Here is a 17352-nt window from a genome sequence, read left to right as displayed (position 1 = left end):
ACGACGTCCGTGATAGGCGGAACACAGGCTGCTGGGAAATTCAGTGTTCCGCCTATCACAGGCGAAGGAGGAGGCGCGGCTTTTGAATTTTACAATGGCCGCCGACGAAGAGGGCACGGGACGGAGGCAAGGCAAGGCAAGGCACGGCACGGGACGGGACGGGACGGGACGGGACGAAGGCAAGGCACGACACGGGACGGAGGCTCGGGACAAAGGCTCGGGACACAGGTAGGCTGGACACACACACACACACACACACACACACACACACACACACACACACACACACACACACGGATGGAGACACACACACACGGATGGATGGATGGATGGAGACACACACACACACAGGGATGGATGGATGGATGGATGGAGACACACACACACAGGGATGGATGGATGGATGGATGGAGACACACACACACAGGGATGGATGGATGGATGGATGGAGACACACACACACAGGGATGGATGGATGGATGGACACACACACACACAGGGATGGATGGACGGACACACAGGGATGGACGGACACACAGGGATGGACGGACACACAGGGATGGACGGACACACACACAGGGATGGACAGGCATGTCTCACCCTCGGCTTATACACGAGTCAATAAGTTTGCCAGTTTTTTTGGGGGTAAATTGGGGGCCTCGGCTTATATTCGGGTCGGCCTATACTCGAGTATATACGGTACCATCATAAACCATGCATACTGTTTTTGTTCTCCTGGTGCTTAAAAATTACCAGTGAGCATGACAGGCACTGAACACTCAAATGCTGCAAAGTTTAATATCTTCTACCACGGTCGGTACCTATTACAATTACATAGCCACTGGAGGATTCTGCAAATTTTCATACTTCCTGCCATGGTGCTTGTTACATATGGAAGGAATTTATAGCTGATATTTGTTATGAAAGATTTGTGCAACTGTAGGCTGCAGGACAGGTTTTACTTTGGTTGAATTATTATTATTAGGGTTTTAAATTTTTGAAATGTGTGCTTTAATTAAGTTTATTTAGGCTGTGGTTCCTCAGTAGATTCCCACCCATGCAGCTTATAATTGTATTACTTTGGAAAAAAAAATCTGCATTTTGCAAACGTAAAGATGTAATTGTTCCCAAACGAACACCTATGTGAAACTGGGACTGACACTAATTATTGTTGTTTCCGAAGGTAAATGGGTATATTTCTTTTTCTAATAATGTATTCCCTACAACACAGCAGCAAAACAGTATCCCTGGCAACTATGCCTATTCACAGTGTTGAGTCTAAACAAAATTAGGTGATTTGCTGCCAACTGAGTAATAAAACAATTCAGATTACATTACAAAGTAACAGGGTCAGTTTATTTATGTTTGCCATGTGAGTGGGTTAGTAAATTTCCATCTGTTATTCTTACGCTATGTTTTTTGCTGTTCCAGAATACACCGGTGGGAACTCCAATTTACCTTGTTAATGCAACAGACCCTGATCAGGGAACAGGGGGAAGTGTGCTGTACTCCATCCAGCCTTCTTCTAATTTTTTTGCCATAGACAAGACCCGGGGCATTGTGACTGTGATGAAGGAACTGGATTTTGAGATCACTCAGGCTTATCAACTTCAGGTCAATGCAACGGTAAGATGTGAATATCTCATAGAAGCCATTCTGTTCCTACATTGTTGCTGCAGGAGCAGAATTAGACTGCTAATGAATCAATCATTTATTCACATCATTCAAATGCAGGTGGAGAGGTCATTCTGGTGAAAAGTGTGGGGAATAACTATGCATGATTTAAACCATTGTGTTTTTTATATAAAAGAACTGAAATGTAGAAATATACAAAATGCCTGGCTAAATTGTTGGATAGCTAAGCATTAGTAAAGAAAAATAGTGCATTGCAAGTCCAATATGCCCAGCCTTCATGTGCGCAATAAATTTATCCTAACAGGAAGCAATTTTCATAGTATTTCTACAAATGTATTCAGAAAAACTGTGAAAAAAGCACAGGACTAAGAGCAGATTACTAGGGATGGGCCAAACCCCCCCCCCCCCACCCCTCCCGGCATAACGTTCTAGAAAACATGTGAACCTTATTAAAGTCTACGGGACAGGAACATGAAAAATCAAAAGTGATCATTTTAAAGGCTTATATAAGTTATTGCCATAAAAAAAGTGTATGGGGACCTGGCTACTGCCTTAGGGAACGTGTCTCAATGCAACAAAAATGTTTTTAAAACAACCGTTTTTTTCAGGAGCAGTGATTTTAATAATGCTTAACGTGAAATAATAGAAATGTAATATTCCTTTAACTATCATGCCTGAGCGTTCCCCTTAGTCTGCCTGTAAAGTGGCACATATGTGTGATGTGTAGAACAGTGCCACAGCATAATGACATCTCTAAAGGAAAACATGTAATTTAAACTTGCTCATGGTTGTAATGTATTACCAGCTCTCGACAACATAGATGAAAAATCAAGGAAAAATCGTCGTGGGTCCCCCTCAGTCCATACCAGGCCCTTAGGGTCTGGTATGGATTTTAACTCCATGGCAAAAAAAAAAGAATTGGCATGGGTTCCTCCCCAAAATCCATACCAGGCCTTTATCCGAGCATTCAGCCTGGAGGACAGCATGAGGGGGGGGGGTGAGGCAACCCCCCCGCAAACCATACCAGGCAACATGCCCTCAATATGGGGAGGGTGATTTGGGGTTTGGTGTAAAAAAAACACAATAAACTGTTTTTGACAAATCCTTCATTACAAAATAAAAATAAAAAGTGTCCCACGATGTACATTAATTGTCAATCATGCCACCCGACAGACCCGAAAAATGGAATAAAAAAAACTCTGCCTCCATGGGAGGCCTCCCGGCGTTTGCTGTCTTTTGGCTTTGGCGGCTGTTATATAGGCAAGGGTGGGGCCACCCTCTGATGTAACCGTATGACCCCACCCCTGTCTGACTTCACATGACGTCAGAAGGGAGAGGGGTGACTTGGTTACATCACCGAGTGGCCTCTCCCTTGCCTTGATAACAGCTGTCACAACCAAGAGACAGCAGTCACCAGGAGGCTTCCCATCGAGGCAGAGTTTTTTTTCCGGTTCATCGGCCGGCATGATTGAAGAAGGATGGGCATCGCGGGATACTTTTTTTCTGTTTTAATAAAGGAATTGTCAAAAACTGTCTGTTGTGGTTTTTACTTTTTGGCACTTTTTTTGGTGAATTCATTCACATAGGTGGGGCTGGGATATGAGGGTCCCCTTGTTAAAGGGGGCTTCCAGATTCAGATAAGCCCCCCTGCAGACCCCGACAACCAATGGCCAGGGTTTTTGGAAAGAGGGTCTTGTCCCCATCAACATGGGGACAAGGTGCTTTGGGGGGCATCCCCGATGTTTGAGTCAAACTTACGTTAGAGTCGAACATCAGGACCATCCCTAAAATTTGAGCCATAGAGGCCAATCATAATCCATCTTTTACTGCCATGGCTTCAGTAAAATGAAGCCAGGATGGTTGTTGGCGGTTACTAGGGATGAGCTTCGAGTTTGAGTCGAACTCATATTCGACTCGAACATTGCCTGTTCGCCTGTTTAGCGAACAGTGAACAATTTGGGCTGTTCGTGGCAAATTCGAAAAGCCGGAACACCCTGTACAAGTCTATGGGAGAAATCTAAAGTGCTAATTTTAAAGGCTAATATGCAAGTTACTGTCCTTAAAAGTGTTTGGGGACCTGGGTCCTGCCCCAGGAGACATGTATCAATGCAAAAAAAGTTTTAAAAACTGCAGTTTTTTCAGGAGCAGTGATTTTAATAATTAACGTGAAACAATAAAAGTGTAAAATTCCTTTAAATTTTGTACCTGGGGTATGTCTATAGTATGCCTGTGAAGGGGTGCATGTTTCCCTTGCTTAGAACTGTCCCTGCACAAAGTGTCATTTCTGCAGGAAAAAAAGTCTTTTAAAATCACTTGCGGCTGTAATGAATTGTCGGCTCTCATAATACAGAGAACACTCAATGACAGTTCATTCATTGATAAAAAAAAAGCCCCTTAATTCAATTACCAGGCCCTTCAGGTCTGGTATGGATATTAAGGGGAACCCACGTCAAATTAAAAAAAAATGATGTGGGGGTCCCCCTAAAAAGCCATACCAGACCCTTTATCCGTGGAAATGCAACCTGGCAGGCCACAGGAAAAGAGGGGGGGACGAGAGAGCACCCCCCCTCCTGAACCGTACCAGACCACATGCCCTCAACATTGGGAGGATGCTTTGGGGGTCTGTGACCCCTCAAAGCACCATGTCCCCATGTTGATGGGGACAAGGGCCTCATCCCCACAACCCTGGCCGGTGGTTGTGGGGGTCTGTGGGCGGGGGACTTATCAGAATCTGGAAGCCCCCTTTAACAAGGGGACCCCCAGATCCCGGCCCCCCCTGTTTGAAATGGTAAGGGGGTACAAAAGTACCCCTACCATTTCACAAAGAAAGTTTAAAAAATGGTTAAATAAGAAAAACACACTTTTGAAAAATTCCTTTATTAAAAATAAAAAAAAAGATTCCAGCGGTGGTAATCCACTCTTGCTATCCAGAGACGGATGATCATCTCTCCGGGGTCCAGCGATGGCTGATCTGATCCAGCGACGGGTGATTTTCAGTCCAGCGCAGTCCATCTATGCAACCGTCTTCTGTCTCCACTGAGGAGACACTGCGGGGATCCCAGCTCTGATGTTTCTTATATTAGGAGGGTGGGGCCACCTGTCACCTAACCCCGCCCCCTCTGACGCTAGTGAGGGAAGCCAGGGGTTCCCCAATGACGTATGGGTGACCCCGCCCCCCTCTGATGTAACGGAAATCTGCGTTACATCACCCATAAAAATTAGCACTTTAGATTTTGAACGTTCGAGCCCCATAGACTTTAATAGGGTTCTAAAGTTCACATGAAGTTTAGGTCTGTTCGCAGGTTCTGGTGCGAACCGAACAGGGGGGTGTTCGGCTCATCCTTAGCGGTTACTATGCCTTTTTAGAACTTTTTGCCATAAATTGCTTATTTAATAAGATTGTGTATCTTTTTTCTTTTTGATGCTGGAGCATAATGTGGGTTGACAGTTATGTGAACGTAGCCAATTCCAGAAGATTTATAGCTCATTTATTAGCTCCTGCACATTCCTGTTATCACCAAAATTCTATGGTATATGAAAATCTATTATGAAAATATATTTATTTGGTATAGTCTATGCAAAAGTAGGCACTCTGTCAGCTGTGTACATTCAATTTGTTCCACCCAATAGTTATATTAACTTTACTCCACTTTACCTTTTATCCTTCAATCTTTCTGTACGGTAAACTATATTACCCATAAACTATCAGCCATCTTATTTATTTTTAAATAGGTTTTTGCATGCACATTAAATACACATAAGCTTCTGAAATTTTATTGCAGAGTTTACCAGTAATAAGCTCTTAGCAGGGAAATCATAGATCAGAAAAGAAACATACACTAGGGCAATAAACTGTAAATTCTTAGGGTTATTCTAGAAATAATGTTTATGCTGTGCTATTGAATTCAGTTTAAATGAGTGTTAATTCCACATAATCAGCTTTGGCTGCAATTGGGAAGGCATGATGTAGTGCTATAGAATGACCAGTTTACCAATCAGTCACTAGCAAATTCAACATGTCTGCAATGAGAAGGACTATGTCGCAGGTGTTAATAAGAAATCAGACCTGTGAAAAAACTCAATGACAGAAAACTGTGTGAGCAGTCAAACATCTGTGAAACTTCTGGCAAATATTTGTAGCTTGTTACAAAATTAGCACTAGTTGGATCTAAGCCAGCCATTCTCAACTAGTGTCCCATGTAACCTTAGGGTTCCTCTAGAGATTGCTAAAGGTTCCTTGGGCTGTGGCTTATTTACTTCCCATTTGATGGTGCCTGCATGTGTCCAGGGTCAATGCAGAGCCAGGACCATGTCACTAATGATCTTTTTTTCTGTTTATAAGGGTGGCATTCTGACCACCACTGTAATGAGGGCACTCTTCTCAATGACTGCCATTTTGCCAATTAAAGTAGCATTCTTTCAAATGACCACCAATGCACAGGGCATTTTTCTGACAGACCTCCTGTGAATTGTCTTAATCAGGTGTACCCTAAGCCCTTGTCAGAATGTCTGACCGTGTGTACAAGGGCTAAGACCTGAAAATTATGTCAAGGGTTCCTCTAAGGTAAAAAGGTTGAGAAAGGCCAATCTAACCTAATAAGGGGCAAAGAGAAGCTCAGCTATAAGGAAAAATCAACTGGACTTTATTAATTCTACTTGAGAAGAGGTGGAAAGAGAAAAAGAATCATCTTATGTAAATACATTTCCCATTTGATGGTGTCTGCATAGTTCTGGGGTCAATGCCGCTTAGCAGAGCCAGCACCATGACACTAATGATCTCTTTAACATGTCATGTCCTTCCCAATGCCTGCCAATTGAATGAGCATTCTTACAAATTACTTTTCTAAAAACTTCAACAAAAATTGTTGACAAAAATGGACTTTTACATAAATGTAAGTATAACAAAAAAGGGGGAGAGGGAAATAAAATTTAAAACAATTTTATATAAAAAAAAAAGAACAACAAACAAAATCTCAATGCCTCCTTTCCTGTCTAGCGTATTAAAAGTACATCATAATCTATATATATTCCTATAGGTATCCAGCATGGGGATAAGGAATCAATAATCATCAGTACAGGAAATAATTTGCATATACAGGATATCACATAGGAATCAGCTCAGAGGTGTTTAGATGCTCTACATGTTTCGCATTCAACATAACGCTTCATCAGGAGCTTATAGTTCTTATTCCCCTTGGATAACCAAAAAAGAAAAAGAGAGGCGTCTCTACAGGGGTAAAGTAGTGTTGTAGTCAGTGTATTGTAATGTAAAGAAGCCCGAAAAGAAGCGAAAAGCCCAAAAATATAGGGCAGGAGAAAGGAAGAAGGGTTATGTAAACTGTAATCTTTCAATTAATCCAGCCAGGGGTTCCACAATGTCCTTAGGGCAGATGGGGAAGAGACAAACACCCCTCAATGATCTCCTCAGTCTCACGCCCGGGCTGCTGTGAGCATTCTTACAAATGATCGCCAATATAACGGACATTTTTCCCACTGAACACCAGGGAACATGCAAACAGGCAAAAAATGTGTTTAGAACAGTTCGAGAGCAAAATTACATTTCTAAAGGAAAAAAGTAATTTATAAGTACTCGTGGCTATAATGAATTGTCAGTCCCGGCAATACACATCATGCACTACTTTACAGGCATACTATAGACACCCCCAGGTAGGAAATTTAAAGGAATATTTCACTTTTATTGTTTCACTTTAAGCATTATTAAAATCACTGTTCCCGAAAAAACAGCGTTTTTAAAACCTTTATTTGCATTGATACATGTCCCCAGGGGCGTCCCCAAACACTTTTTATGACAATACCATGCATTTAAGTCTTAAAAATTAGCACTTTTGATTTCTCCCATAGACTTTTAAAGGGTGTTCCGCAGCTCTTGAATTTGCCGTAAACACCCCAAATTGTTCGCTATTTGGCGAACAGGAGAACACCCAATGTTCGACTCAAACATCAGGCTCATCCCTAGTGCCAAACTGCATGTTCCTGCAGCACCATGTCCTTACCCCCCGTAAGGACACTAAAGGACACTGTACACCCTCCCTCACTGTCTTACCTTACACAGAGCAGAGATCGGAGGAAGGTACAGCATGTCTGGATGGAGACATGCTGTACCTGCATGGAGACAGCTGCTTCAAGAAAGTGATTGGTTTCTAGGACTGCCCTTTATCCTAGCAGTGAATCACCTGCTTGCTAACCTCGGGCAGCTCGGGATTCTCTGTACCCGCCCACCCTGGGATATCTACTTCCCCCACTTCCCTGACAACTGGGGAAAAGACACACACCTCCGGGAGGTGACCTTCCCCCAACACCTGCCAACACTAACAGAGAAAACTTCAGAAATTGCTAAAACAAATCCCTTAACACCTCCTGAGGGGCTGCAGGCTCCAGATTTTGTCTCGCGTGGCTTTGTCCCCCCAGATATATGTCACGCCCCCTGACCACCCTCTCCACCCTGGATGCTATGTCCACTGCTGAGCTTCTTTCCCAGTACAGCACTCTATACTGTTCCTCCTCCGCAGGGCTGAAATCGCATTCTTTTACAACACAGCCAGTCAGCCATGATCTGCACAGGGTGTACCTGCCAACTGCAGCTACACTGCCGTTCCGACCAAGGAATTTCACAGGTCAGAACGGCAACATAAAAGCCAGATACACCCTGTGGAGGTTGATAGACTATGTGTAATGGAATGTGATTTAAGCAGCCCTGTGTAGTGTGCGTGTGTGTGTGTGGGGGGGGGGGGGGGGGAGTGAGCTGTAAATAGTGCTCTGAGATGGGAAAGGAGCTCTGCCAAGTGACTTGCCAGGGGTCCCTGTCCTCTGATTCTCCAGGGTTACCCCTATCCTCTAATGTAAGGAGGAACTCTGGGAACTCTAAACTCTTAAGCTACTTTGAGTATCTTGGCATGCAGTGAAAGTATCTGCACACACGGTGGAAGTGGTGGGTGGTAGTGGGGGGGGGGGCCCAGTTCAACCTTTGCATCGGGGCCCACAAGCTTCAAGCTACACCTCTGTTAATGTATATAACAAAGAAAAAGGATCCCCTATGTGGTGGACTTTTAAGGCACAAAACTAAATCAAGGGATTTTAGTAAAATGTGTTGGTTTCAAAATATTTATTAGGAAGATATAGAAAAATGTATAAAAAGCATGAAGTGTTTAAACATATCTAAAACGTTTACACTGTTATATAAATAAATATCCAATACAGTTTTTGGTTTCTCGCACCCGACGTGTTTCAGAGTAAGAAATCGCCTCCTTCTTCAGGAGTGTAAACAAGAAAAAAAAATCATATTTCTAGAATAGAATAATGAATAAACGTATGGTAGTAACATTATTTACAGCAACAAACAATATCCGAAAAGAAAACACTTACAAATATTATAGCGATGTGTTCAACATTCCAAAGTTTAAAAATATACGAGGATACAGGTGCCTTTCAGATTCTCAACCCAAGGGTCCCTGGCAGCATGAATGTATGTAGGTGGTTGGGCTTTCCCTCCAAAAAAGGGGAGACCTGCCGTCAACCTGAACCCCCTCCTCCACTGAGGGAGTAATAGCTGATTGGAAGGCGGGAATGGCCTGAGGACACACTGGGGTCGGGCGAAGAGGAGGAGCCCTAAAAAAAAAGGCAAAAAATCTATAAGGTAAAACATTCCCAATGTGCACTTATGAGTGTAATGGTGTAATGTTTGGTTGAAAGCAGTTTGATACCTGGATGATCTTATTCCTGCACCAAGCAAAAAAATAGCGTGGACTCACAGGTCTAGAAAGTAATAATATTCATTAATATAAGTGTTACTATATAGCCTAAGAAAATATACTATTATCACTGAAAAGAAGGGCTTGACTATAATATATATATATATATATATATATATATATATATATATATATATATATATATATATATATATATATATATATATATATAGGAAATGGCACTGTCTTAAGCTCAAAATGGATGCACGTGCCACCCAGGCCCAGCGCATTGACGACAGGTCTTACGCCGGAGCCAAGTAGTTACGCCCACCGGCCCGCAGAGCTTCACTCATGGACAACGCATGTCCACGAGTAACACAATGAGTCGCCAGGACACGCCAGTACTATCAGCTAGTTGGCATACTAAGGGGGGCGGGAAGAAAAGAAACAACAACAAAAAATTCCTCGAGAGAGAAACAAATATGCACAAACGTGTGTGTATTTTTGCCATAGGGGATCCCAGGAGGAGGATGGAAAGGCTACACCGAAATGGGAGATATAGTAAGTATACAGAGAAACAGGAACTATGTCTGCATATTTCATATCATTTACATTAATATAAGAGAGTGCATAAATAATACATAAAATGATTGAAGTGAATCACTCAGTTACACTCCTGATCATGAAAGTTACATGTGACCCAAAAGTTGCATAAGTGAGCATGCATGCAGATTAAATCAATAATGAAAAGTGTTGTATCGTCCAGTGTTATTTGAAAAGGAGAAATGTAAGTGATGTTGAGTTTATATAGATGAATCAATTACATTAAGGGTCACACTCGATGCCTCTTTGGGACAATTCGTGACTAAGAAACCCATTATTTACTTTTAGGAGAGCAACCTCTGTGAGGGATCAAATTGTCAGTAGCGAGTTTAGAGGGGCAAATTAAAAATACCACTGTAAATACAAAGGGACATATATTTGTAGATCATGCCATTACTGTAAGTTTATGTTAACGGAAAAAAAATCCAATTTTACCGAATGGTCAGATTTTTCGGCCTAAGCATTTTGCTAAAACGTTTGAAGTGATTTATATGCTGTTGTGTGACTGTACATGTTTTTATATTGGTAAGACCAAGTTGGCTGGATCCATAAACGTAATGCCGCGTACACACGGTCAAACTGTTTGACGTACTTAGTCCGTTGAAACACATTTCAGCGGACAATCCGCTGGTGTGTGGGCTTCAGCTGACTTTTTCAGCGTGCAGTCTGGAGTACTAAGAATTTTGGTTTTTCCAAAAATCTTTCCGTCGTACTTTGGTTTCAGCGGACAATATGGTCGTCAGTATGCTAGTTCGACGGACTAAGAATGGCGCATGCCCAGAAAGGATTTACACGGCGGAAGGGTGCTTTGCTGTGTCTTGGACTTCCTATTTCTAGTCCCATCGTACGTGCTGTACACGTCATCGCGCAAGCTTTCGATGGACTGTTTGTGTATCCGTGTGTGGTCAAGTCCGTTCAGTGGAAACTACGACGGATTGTCCGTCGGATTGTATGACGGACTAAGTACGCCATACAATCCGCTCGTGTGTACGCGGCATAAGGCAACACAATCACCTGGCTTGAACGAAGCCATTTCCTTTAAGCCATTCTTAGAGGGCTTCTCCTCTGTAGGAATGGAAAAGTAATAACACTCTACCAATTGTTATGGATATCAGCCTGCTTATTGTAATTATCACTCTATTAAGCTCTATTATTGATTCAATTTATATATATGTTCCCATATGCAACCTCTAGGGCTGTGCACACTCCTTATGACCCTTAATGTAATTGATCCATCTATACAAACTCAACATCATTTACATTTCTCCTTTTCAAATAACACTGGACAAAACAATAATTTTCATTATTGATTTAATCTGCATGCATGCTCACTTATGCAACTTTTGGGTCGCATGTACCTTTCATAATCAGGAGTATAATTGAGTGATTCACTTCAATCATTGTATGTATAATTTATGCATTCTCTCATATTAATGTATAAGTATATGTATATATATTTGTATTACATTTCATGATGCATAAATCATCCTTATACCCCCTTTTTTGGAAGTCCAATGTTATTTAAATCCATATGTATTAGTCTTTGTTCTCTATGAAGTAAGTTCCCATTTATCTGTATACTTGCTATATTTCCCATTTCACTGTAGCCTTTCCATCCTCTTCCTGGGATCCCCTATGGCAAAAATACATGTTTTTGCATATCTCTCTCCTTGAGAGGACTTTTTTTGTTGTTTCTTTTCTCCCCCCCCTTTAATATGCCATCTAGCTGATGGTGCGGGCCCGTCACACAGAAATGCCCTGCCTCATTTGAGCCAGTGGCGGCGCTATGTGAGGTTCATAGCGCCATAGCAACATCCACATGCATAGGACACCTAACATTTATTCTTCCAAAGCAAATACACCTTTGCACACTGATTCTGATTAGTATTCCAATGTTTCTCTTCTATCTCGGTTTCTCTCCCTCACTCAGCTAATATGACCCACATGCTGAAGGAGAGGGGCAAGAGAGGAGCAAGCAAAGATGTTGTGCATGTGTTCAACATTCTCCTTCTCATCCAATGACATCATTGGTTGTAAGAACACTGGCTAGAAGGTTGTAATGGTGCACACACCTGTGACTTTGTGTGACTAATAGGCAAGCTTGATCCGCCCGCTGACTTGTATACAGTTTTTGGGCAATTTTTTGATATTTTGCCAAGGCAACCCTGAAGACACCTGAAGGCACCTCAGGTTGCAAAAAGGCTGGTATAGAGCATGAGCAAACCATCAATCACAACGTACCTGTTGGTCATAGCCATCAGACAGGTAGATTGCAAACCCAGTCATTATGCTAGCTCCTGACCACACCCATCACCTCTCAGATCTACAATATATAAAGCAGAGCCAAGGGAAGTACTAAGTAAGGGACAGTGCTTGACAGGAATGATAGAGCTGGCACCAGTTAGTGGGCAACACAATTCCTCGTTCAGCCAGCATTGCAAAACCACGAGCAATGCCTGTGTTAAAGCAGGCACAAATTGAACAAAAATGCCCAGATGGCCACACTCCAATGAAAAAGATTTCTTAGAGGTTTAGTGGAAAAGTTGTTGGAAAATCTGATTGTACATAACATGATGACGTTATTTCGTTACGACGGGACTACATTCAGGCTAGTAGCCTATAGCTTTGGTCTAGGAATTTGATCTGAGCATGCGTGGCGCTTTGTCCGTCGGAGTAGGCTACACATGATCGGAGTATGTCCGATCGGAGCATTTTGTCGGTAAATTTTACGGACAAGTTGGAAAACTTGGTAAACAGTCCGATGGAGCCACACACAGTCGGATTATGCGACAAAACGGTCCGATAGGACACATTCCGTCAGAATTTCTAACCGTGTGTACAAGGGCTAACACTGTATTGCTAAAAAGTTATGCATGTTCAAAATGAACTATGGACACTTTATTGTTAAAGTCATGACAGGCTTGTACTGTGCTTTTCAAAATGCATATGAAAATAAGTGAAAATATGGTTCTGACCTCTGCACTCCTGGCTGGGTCATGATGACTTCCCGTGAGGGGTGGGGGGAACTAAGCCTGTGGATACAATGTAAATTATACAGAATATATACACACAATCGTGTCTAGGGTAGAATTAAAATGAGAGAGGGACAGAAGTGAAAATAATTCTTCCAGGAAACTTTGTGTCATAGTGAGTGTTTCTCAGGAGTTGATCCTTCAGCAATCGACAGCAACTGTCTGGAACGGATTCTCGGTTCAGCTGGAACCTGTGATTAAATAGCTACACAGAGCACACATTTACTGTCATTACCTGACACCACAACACAGATATTAAAGGCAATCTCCGATCAACACATCCCAGTATTTATACTCATCACATGGCACCATGCAATATATATTTACTGACATTGCTCAGCAGAGAAGAATAGATATTAGGATGACAAGATAGTTCCATTAACAATAGAACGCATCTAGCTGATTGCACATCTATTAATTCTTCAAAGCTTGAAGGATGCACCCAGAAGTTTGCACCATACTCAGAAGTGATGTTGGAACCCAATGGCAAACAATTTTCTATTTAAATGGAAAAAAATATTTCACACACAGACAGTAGCAACTTTTTGACCACTAGTACATGAGCATAAATAGAAAATAGACTGTTACCTTGGTATAAACGGCATGCATCACTATGACTGTACATACATTTATACTGTACATTTTAAAATGCAATGAGAATGTTAATTTGTAAGTTTAATGGTAGTTATTTGTGGACACACACAGAAATCACTATATGACCATTTAATCGATCATTTAATTCAATTAGGCTGATTGAAATGACCAAAATCTAAACATCTTTCATTGACTGATTTAGCAAATGCTTGATTAATTTTGATTCCGTCAAGGCAATTGGCCATGTAAACCGTTTGCGGATCACTTCTGATCAAACCAACAAATATCTGCATGGCATCAGAGAATGGATAATAACAGATATTGATTAAACAAATGTTTTGAAGAGATTATTCACATTTGTGATTGATAGATTGTATTTTCAGTCAGTCTCAAAGTGTGCTTCATTATTACATATAGTCACCAATGATTAAACTTGTTTGCATTTGCTTAAACCTAGATCATTTGCACAGCACTACCTGTATAAATCATCAATATGCAGTTTGTATAATGTTTAAAAACCTCTGAAACTATATTTTAAATGGATTATGTTATCCACAAATGCATATATACACTACATTACCAAAAGTATTGGGACACATGAATGTTAATGACATCCCAGTCTTAGTCCGTAGGGTTCAATATTGAGTTGGCTTACCCTTTGCAGCTATAACAGCTTCAACTCTTCTGGGAAGGCTGTCCACAAGGTTTAGGAGTGTGTCAATGGGAAGGTTTAACCATTCTTCAAGAAGCGCATTTTTTAGGTCAGGCACTGATGTGGAGGTGAAGGTCTGGCTCACAGTCTGCACTATAATTCATCCAAAAGGTGTTTTATTGGGTTGAGGTCATGACTCTGTGCAGGCCAATCAAGTTCCTCCACCCCAAATTCGCTCATCCATGTCTTTATGGACCTTGCTTTGTGCACTGGTGCGCAGTCATGTTGGAACAAGAAAGGGGCCATCCTCAAACTGTTCTCACAAAGTTGGGAGCATGAAATAGTCCAAAATGTCTTGGTATGCTGAAGCCTTAAAATTTTCCTTCACTGGAACTAAGGGGCCAAGCCCAACCCCTAAAAAACAACCTCACGCCATAATTCCCCCTCCACCAAATTATTTGGACCAGTGCACAAAGCAAGGTCCATAAAGCCATATGAGCGAGTTTGTGGTGCAGGAATTTGACTGGCCTGTGCAGAACTTGAGCAATTCTGCAAAGAAGAGTGGGCAAATGTTGCAAAGTCTAGATGTGCAAAGTTAGTAGAGACATATCCCAAACAGACTAAAGGCTGCAATCAAGGCTGCAATCAAAGCAAAATGTGGTTCAACAAATACTGAAACAATGGGGTGGTTCAACAAAATACTAACACATGATTCTGTTTTGGATTTTTTTTTCCTGATATGTTGGTGGTATATCTTTCACTTGGATGTTATAAGTTGCACTGAGAAAATGCAACTGGATAAAACAAAATGGTGTCTGTCTTCATTTCAGGCTGCAATGCAACAAAATGTCATTATTTGAAATGGGGTGATTCTTTTCTATACCCACTGTATATGTCTTCACATATTTCATCACTTAGTGTTTAACATATTTTATGAAGGTCCTGTAACCCATTGTTTTTTGTGTATTTTTTCTAGGATCAAGACAAAACAAAACCCCTTTCAACACTGGCCAATCTGGCCATCACAATCACAGATATTCAGGATATGGACCCAATCTTCATAAACTTGCCTTATAGCACTAACATATATGAAAACTCACCTCCGGTAAGAGTTTTTCATCTATTCTAAAAATGTTTGTATTATAAAATAGTATGATTTCTACAATTTTGCTTAATACAAATATAGAGTGAGATGCAAATCATGTCAAATACCTACTACAAGCAGAGGTACTATCCATATGAGGAAATATTTACAAAGCTGGCCTTATACTCTTTTTTTAAGCGGTGGATAAACATTCTAGACTTGGATCCTCTCTGCTTAGGCCCCATTCACACTTGTACGACTTCAAAATCATGTGATTGCTATTGCAACTTTATAATGCGACTTTAGGACTTTGGATGAGTGCAACTTTGTTATGACTTTGATCAATGTGACTGTTTTGTGTTCTACAAAGTCGCTAGACGTGTAGAATAAAAAAATTAGTTTCATTTTGTTCCTTTATGTTTTAGCCAATTCCAAATTTGCAGAACGATTTTAATTTGTATCGGTCGAAAATTGATCGACCAATTTTGTCTGAAGAATAGCTGGTTGCTAAAGAGTGGGCAGGGAAGCTGGCCTCTGCGTCCCTAATCACCAATGATTTATCAGCTGTCAGCGGGTTTCCCCACTGACAGCTGAGTGTAAAGAAAATAATTGTCGGCCATGAAAAATAAAAGTCGATCGGTAGATTTCTGCTCAACTGCAGTGGCCACACATGTATCAAAATACAGCTGGTCCCTGCTTAACCAGCTGAATTTCAACCCATCTATGGCTAACTTTACTCTTTGCATCTTCTATGATGCTGCTTTTAGTCACAGAAACTGGGAAAGGAATGGAAAAGAGTTTCTTGCATGACCCCTTCATATACAGAGTCCTCTGAGGAACCCCGCTTGCTGCATCCCTCAGTCAATGTGGATAATATTGTGTCAGTCACAATACCTGTTGGGCTAGGTGTGGCTAGAGAGTGCAGAGTTCAGGGGTGCACTACACACACACAGTGCAGGATTCAGCCTTCTTCCACAGCTGCTAACCTCTGCATTCCCCATCCACATCTCACTTTCACCCCTCTTCAGCTCTGACCTCTGCATGCAATCCCCTCTACTGCCCATGTATTCCCCCCTTCCTTAAAAGCTCCACCATCTTCCAGCTTACTTTTATTGCTGTATTAAGTTAAAGTACGCAGCCCGCTCTAGTACCTCCCTACACAGGTAGGTGGCTCCATCTCTCGCACTTGCAGGGAGATCATCCATTGTGGGTGTCGGCATCCTCATTCCACCCTGGGTACCTGCATCTCCCTTGTCCCCATCCTGTACTCAGTGTGGGAGCCATTCAGTAGATGAGATCTACGGGAGCTGTTGAGAGTCAAGATGTCACTTGTAAACACAGAAGCCGGACTTTTGTGATTACAAGTGATAGTGGTGAGCAGGGAGCAGAGGGCCTGAGCCACAGGTGGTGAACCTGAGTTCCACCAAGTTCCAGCTGAAAAAAAGCCCTGTATCCTGCACCCCCTGACCCCTAGGGTCATAGTGTTCCCTCCAGAGTCAGGATGAGTTGACATTTCACCTCGGGGTGAGTCTCTTCAGTATAATGGGACACGTGGACAGATGAGCACCAGCCACTTTTAGATAAAACAGAGAGAATTTTATTATTCACAGTTGTATATCTTCTGCAGGCGAGTCAACCAGCCTCTATGGGACTCCATCCTGTCTCCAGTGAAGATCAACAGTTCCAGGCCTCATCACTTCCAAAGCCCCTAGACCAGCTTAAAGCAGCAGCTTCATACACACACCCCTCACTCTTCCTCCTGGTTACAGCCGGGGAGAAAGAGAGCTTGCATCACTCAGCACTAAACATGTATACTCTTTCCCACAATGCACCACTGAGGAATAAAACTCCTAGAATGAGAGAGAGAGATAAACTTGCTTCACCCAATGGAGGCACTAGATTTTGACAGTAATTTCAGTAGCTAATAGCCTGTGCTTCACTACAGTTTATGTACCACTATCACTCGTGTGTATAAAGTCTATGTAGGATAGTAAGGAAAGGTTAGAAACTCTGCCAGATGTTATATTGCTGTAAAAGTCCCTG

At 41.9% G+C, this 17352-nt stretch overlaps 1 protein-coding gene across 2 annotated transcripts in view; it reads left to right on the top strand.

Annotated features, from left to right (window-relative positions):
• Positions 1-17352, top strand: part of CDH23 (cadherin related 23) — a 1769196-nt gene that overhangs the window by 670899 nt on the left and 1080945 nt on the right. For both annotated transcript variants that reach the window (XM_077454574.1, XM_077454575.1), the window contains exons 7-8: positions 1432-1626; positions 15202-15330. In XM_077454574.1, the coding sequence (XP_077310700.1) occupies positions 1432-1626; positions 15202-15330 (324 nt within the window). The remainder of the gene's footprint in view (positions 1-1431; positions 1627-15201; positions 15331-17352) is intronic.

The sequence above is a fragment of the Lithobates pipiens genome, unplaced genomic scaffold (genome assembly GCF_037356315.1).
Source record: "Lithobates pipiens isolate NorthernLeopardFrog02 unplaced genomic scaffold, aLitPip1_a1.2 Scaffold_25, whole genome shotgun sequence".
Taxonomy (NCBI): Eukaryota; Metazoa; Chordata; class Amphibia; order Anura; family Ranidae; genus Lithobates; species Lithobates pipiens.
Note: the sequence above shows the minus strand (reverse complement) of the source record. Positions and strands in the feature narration are given on the sequence as shown.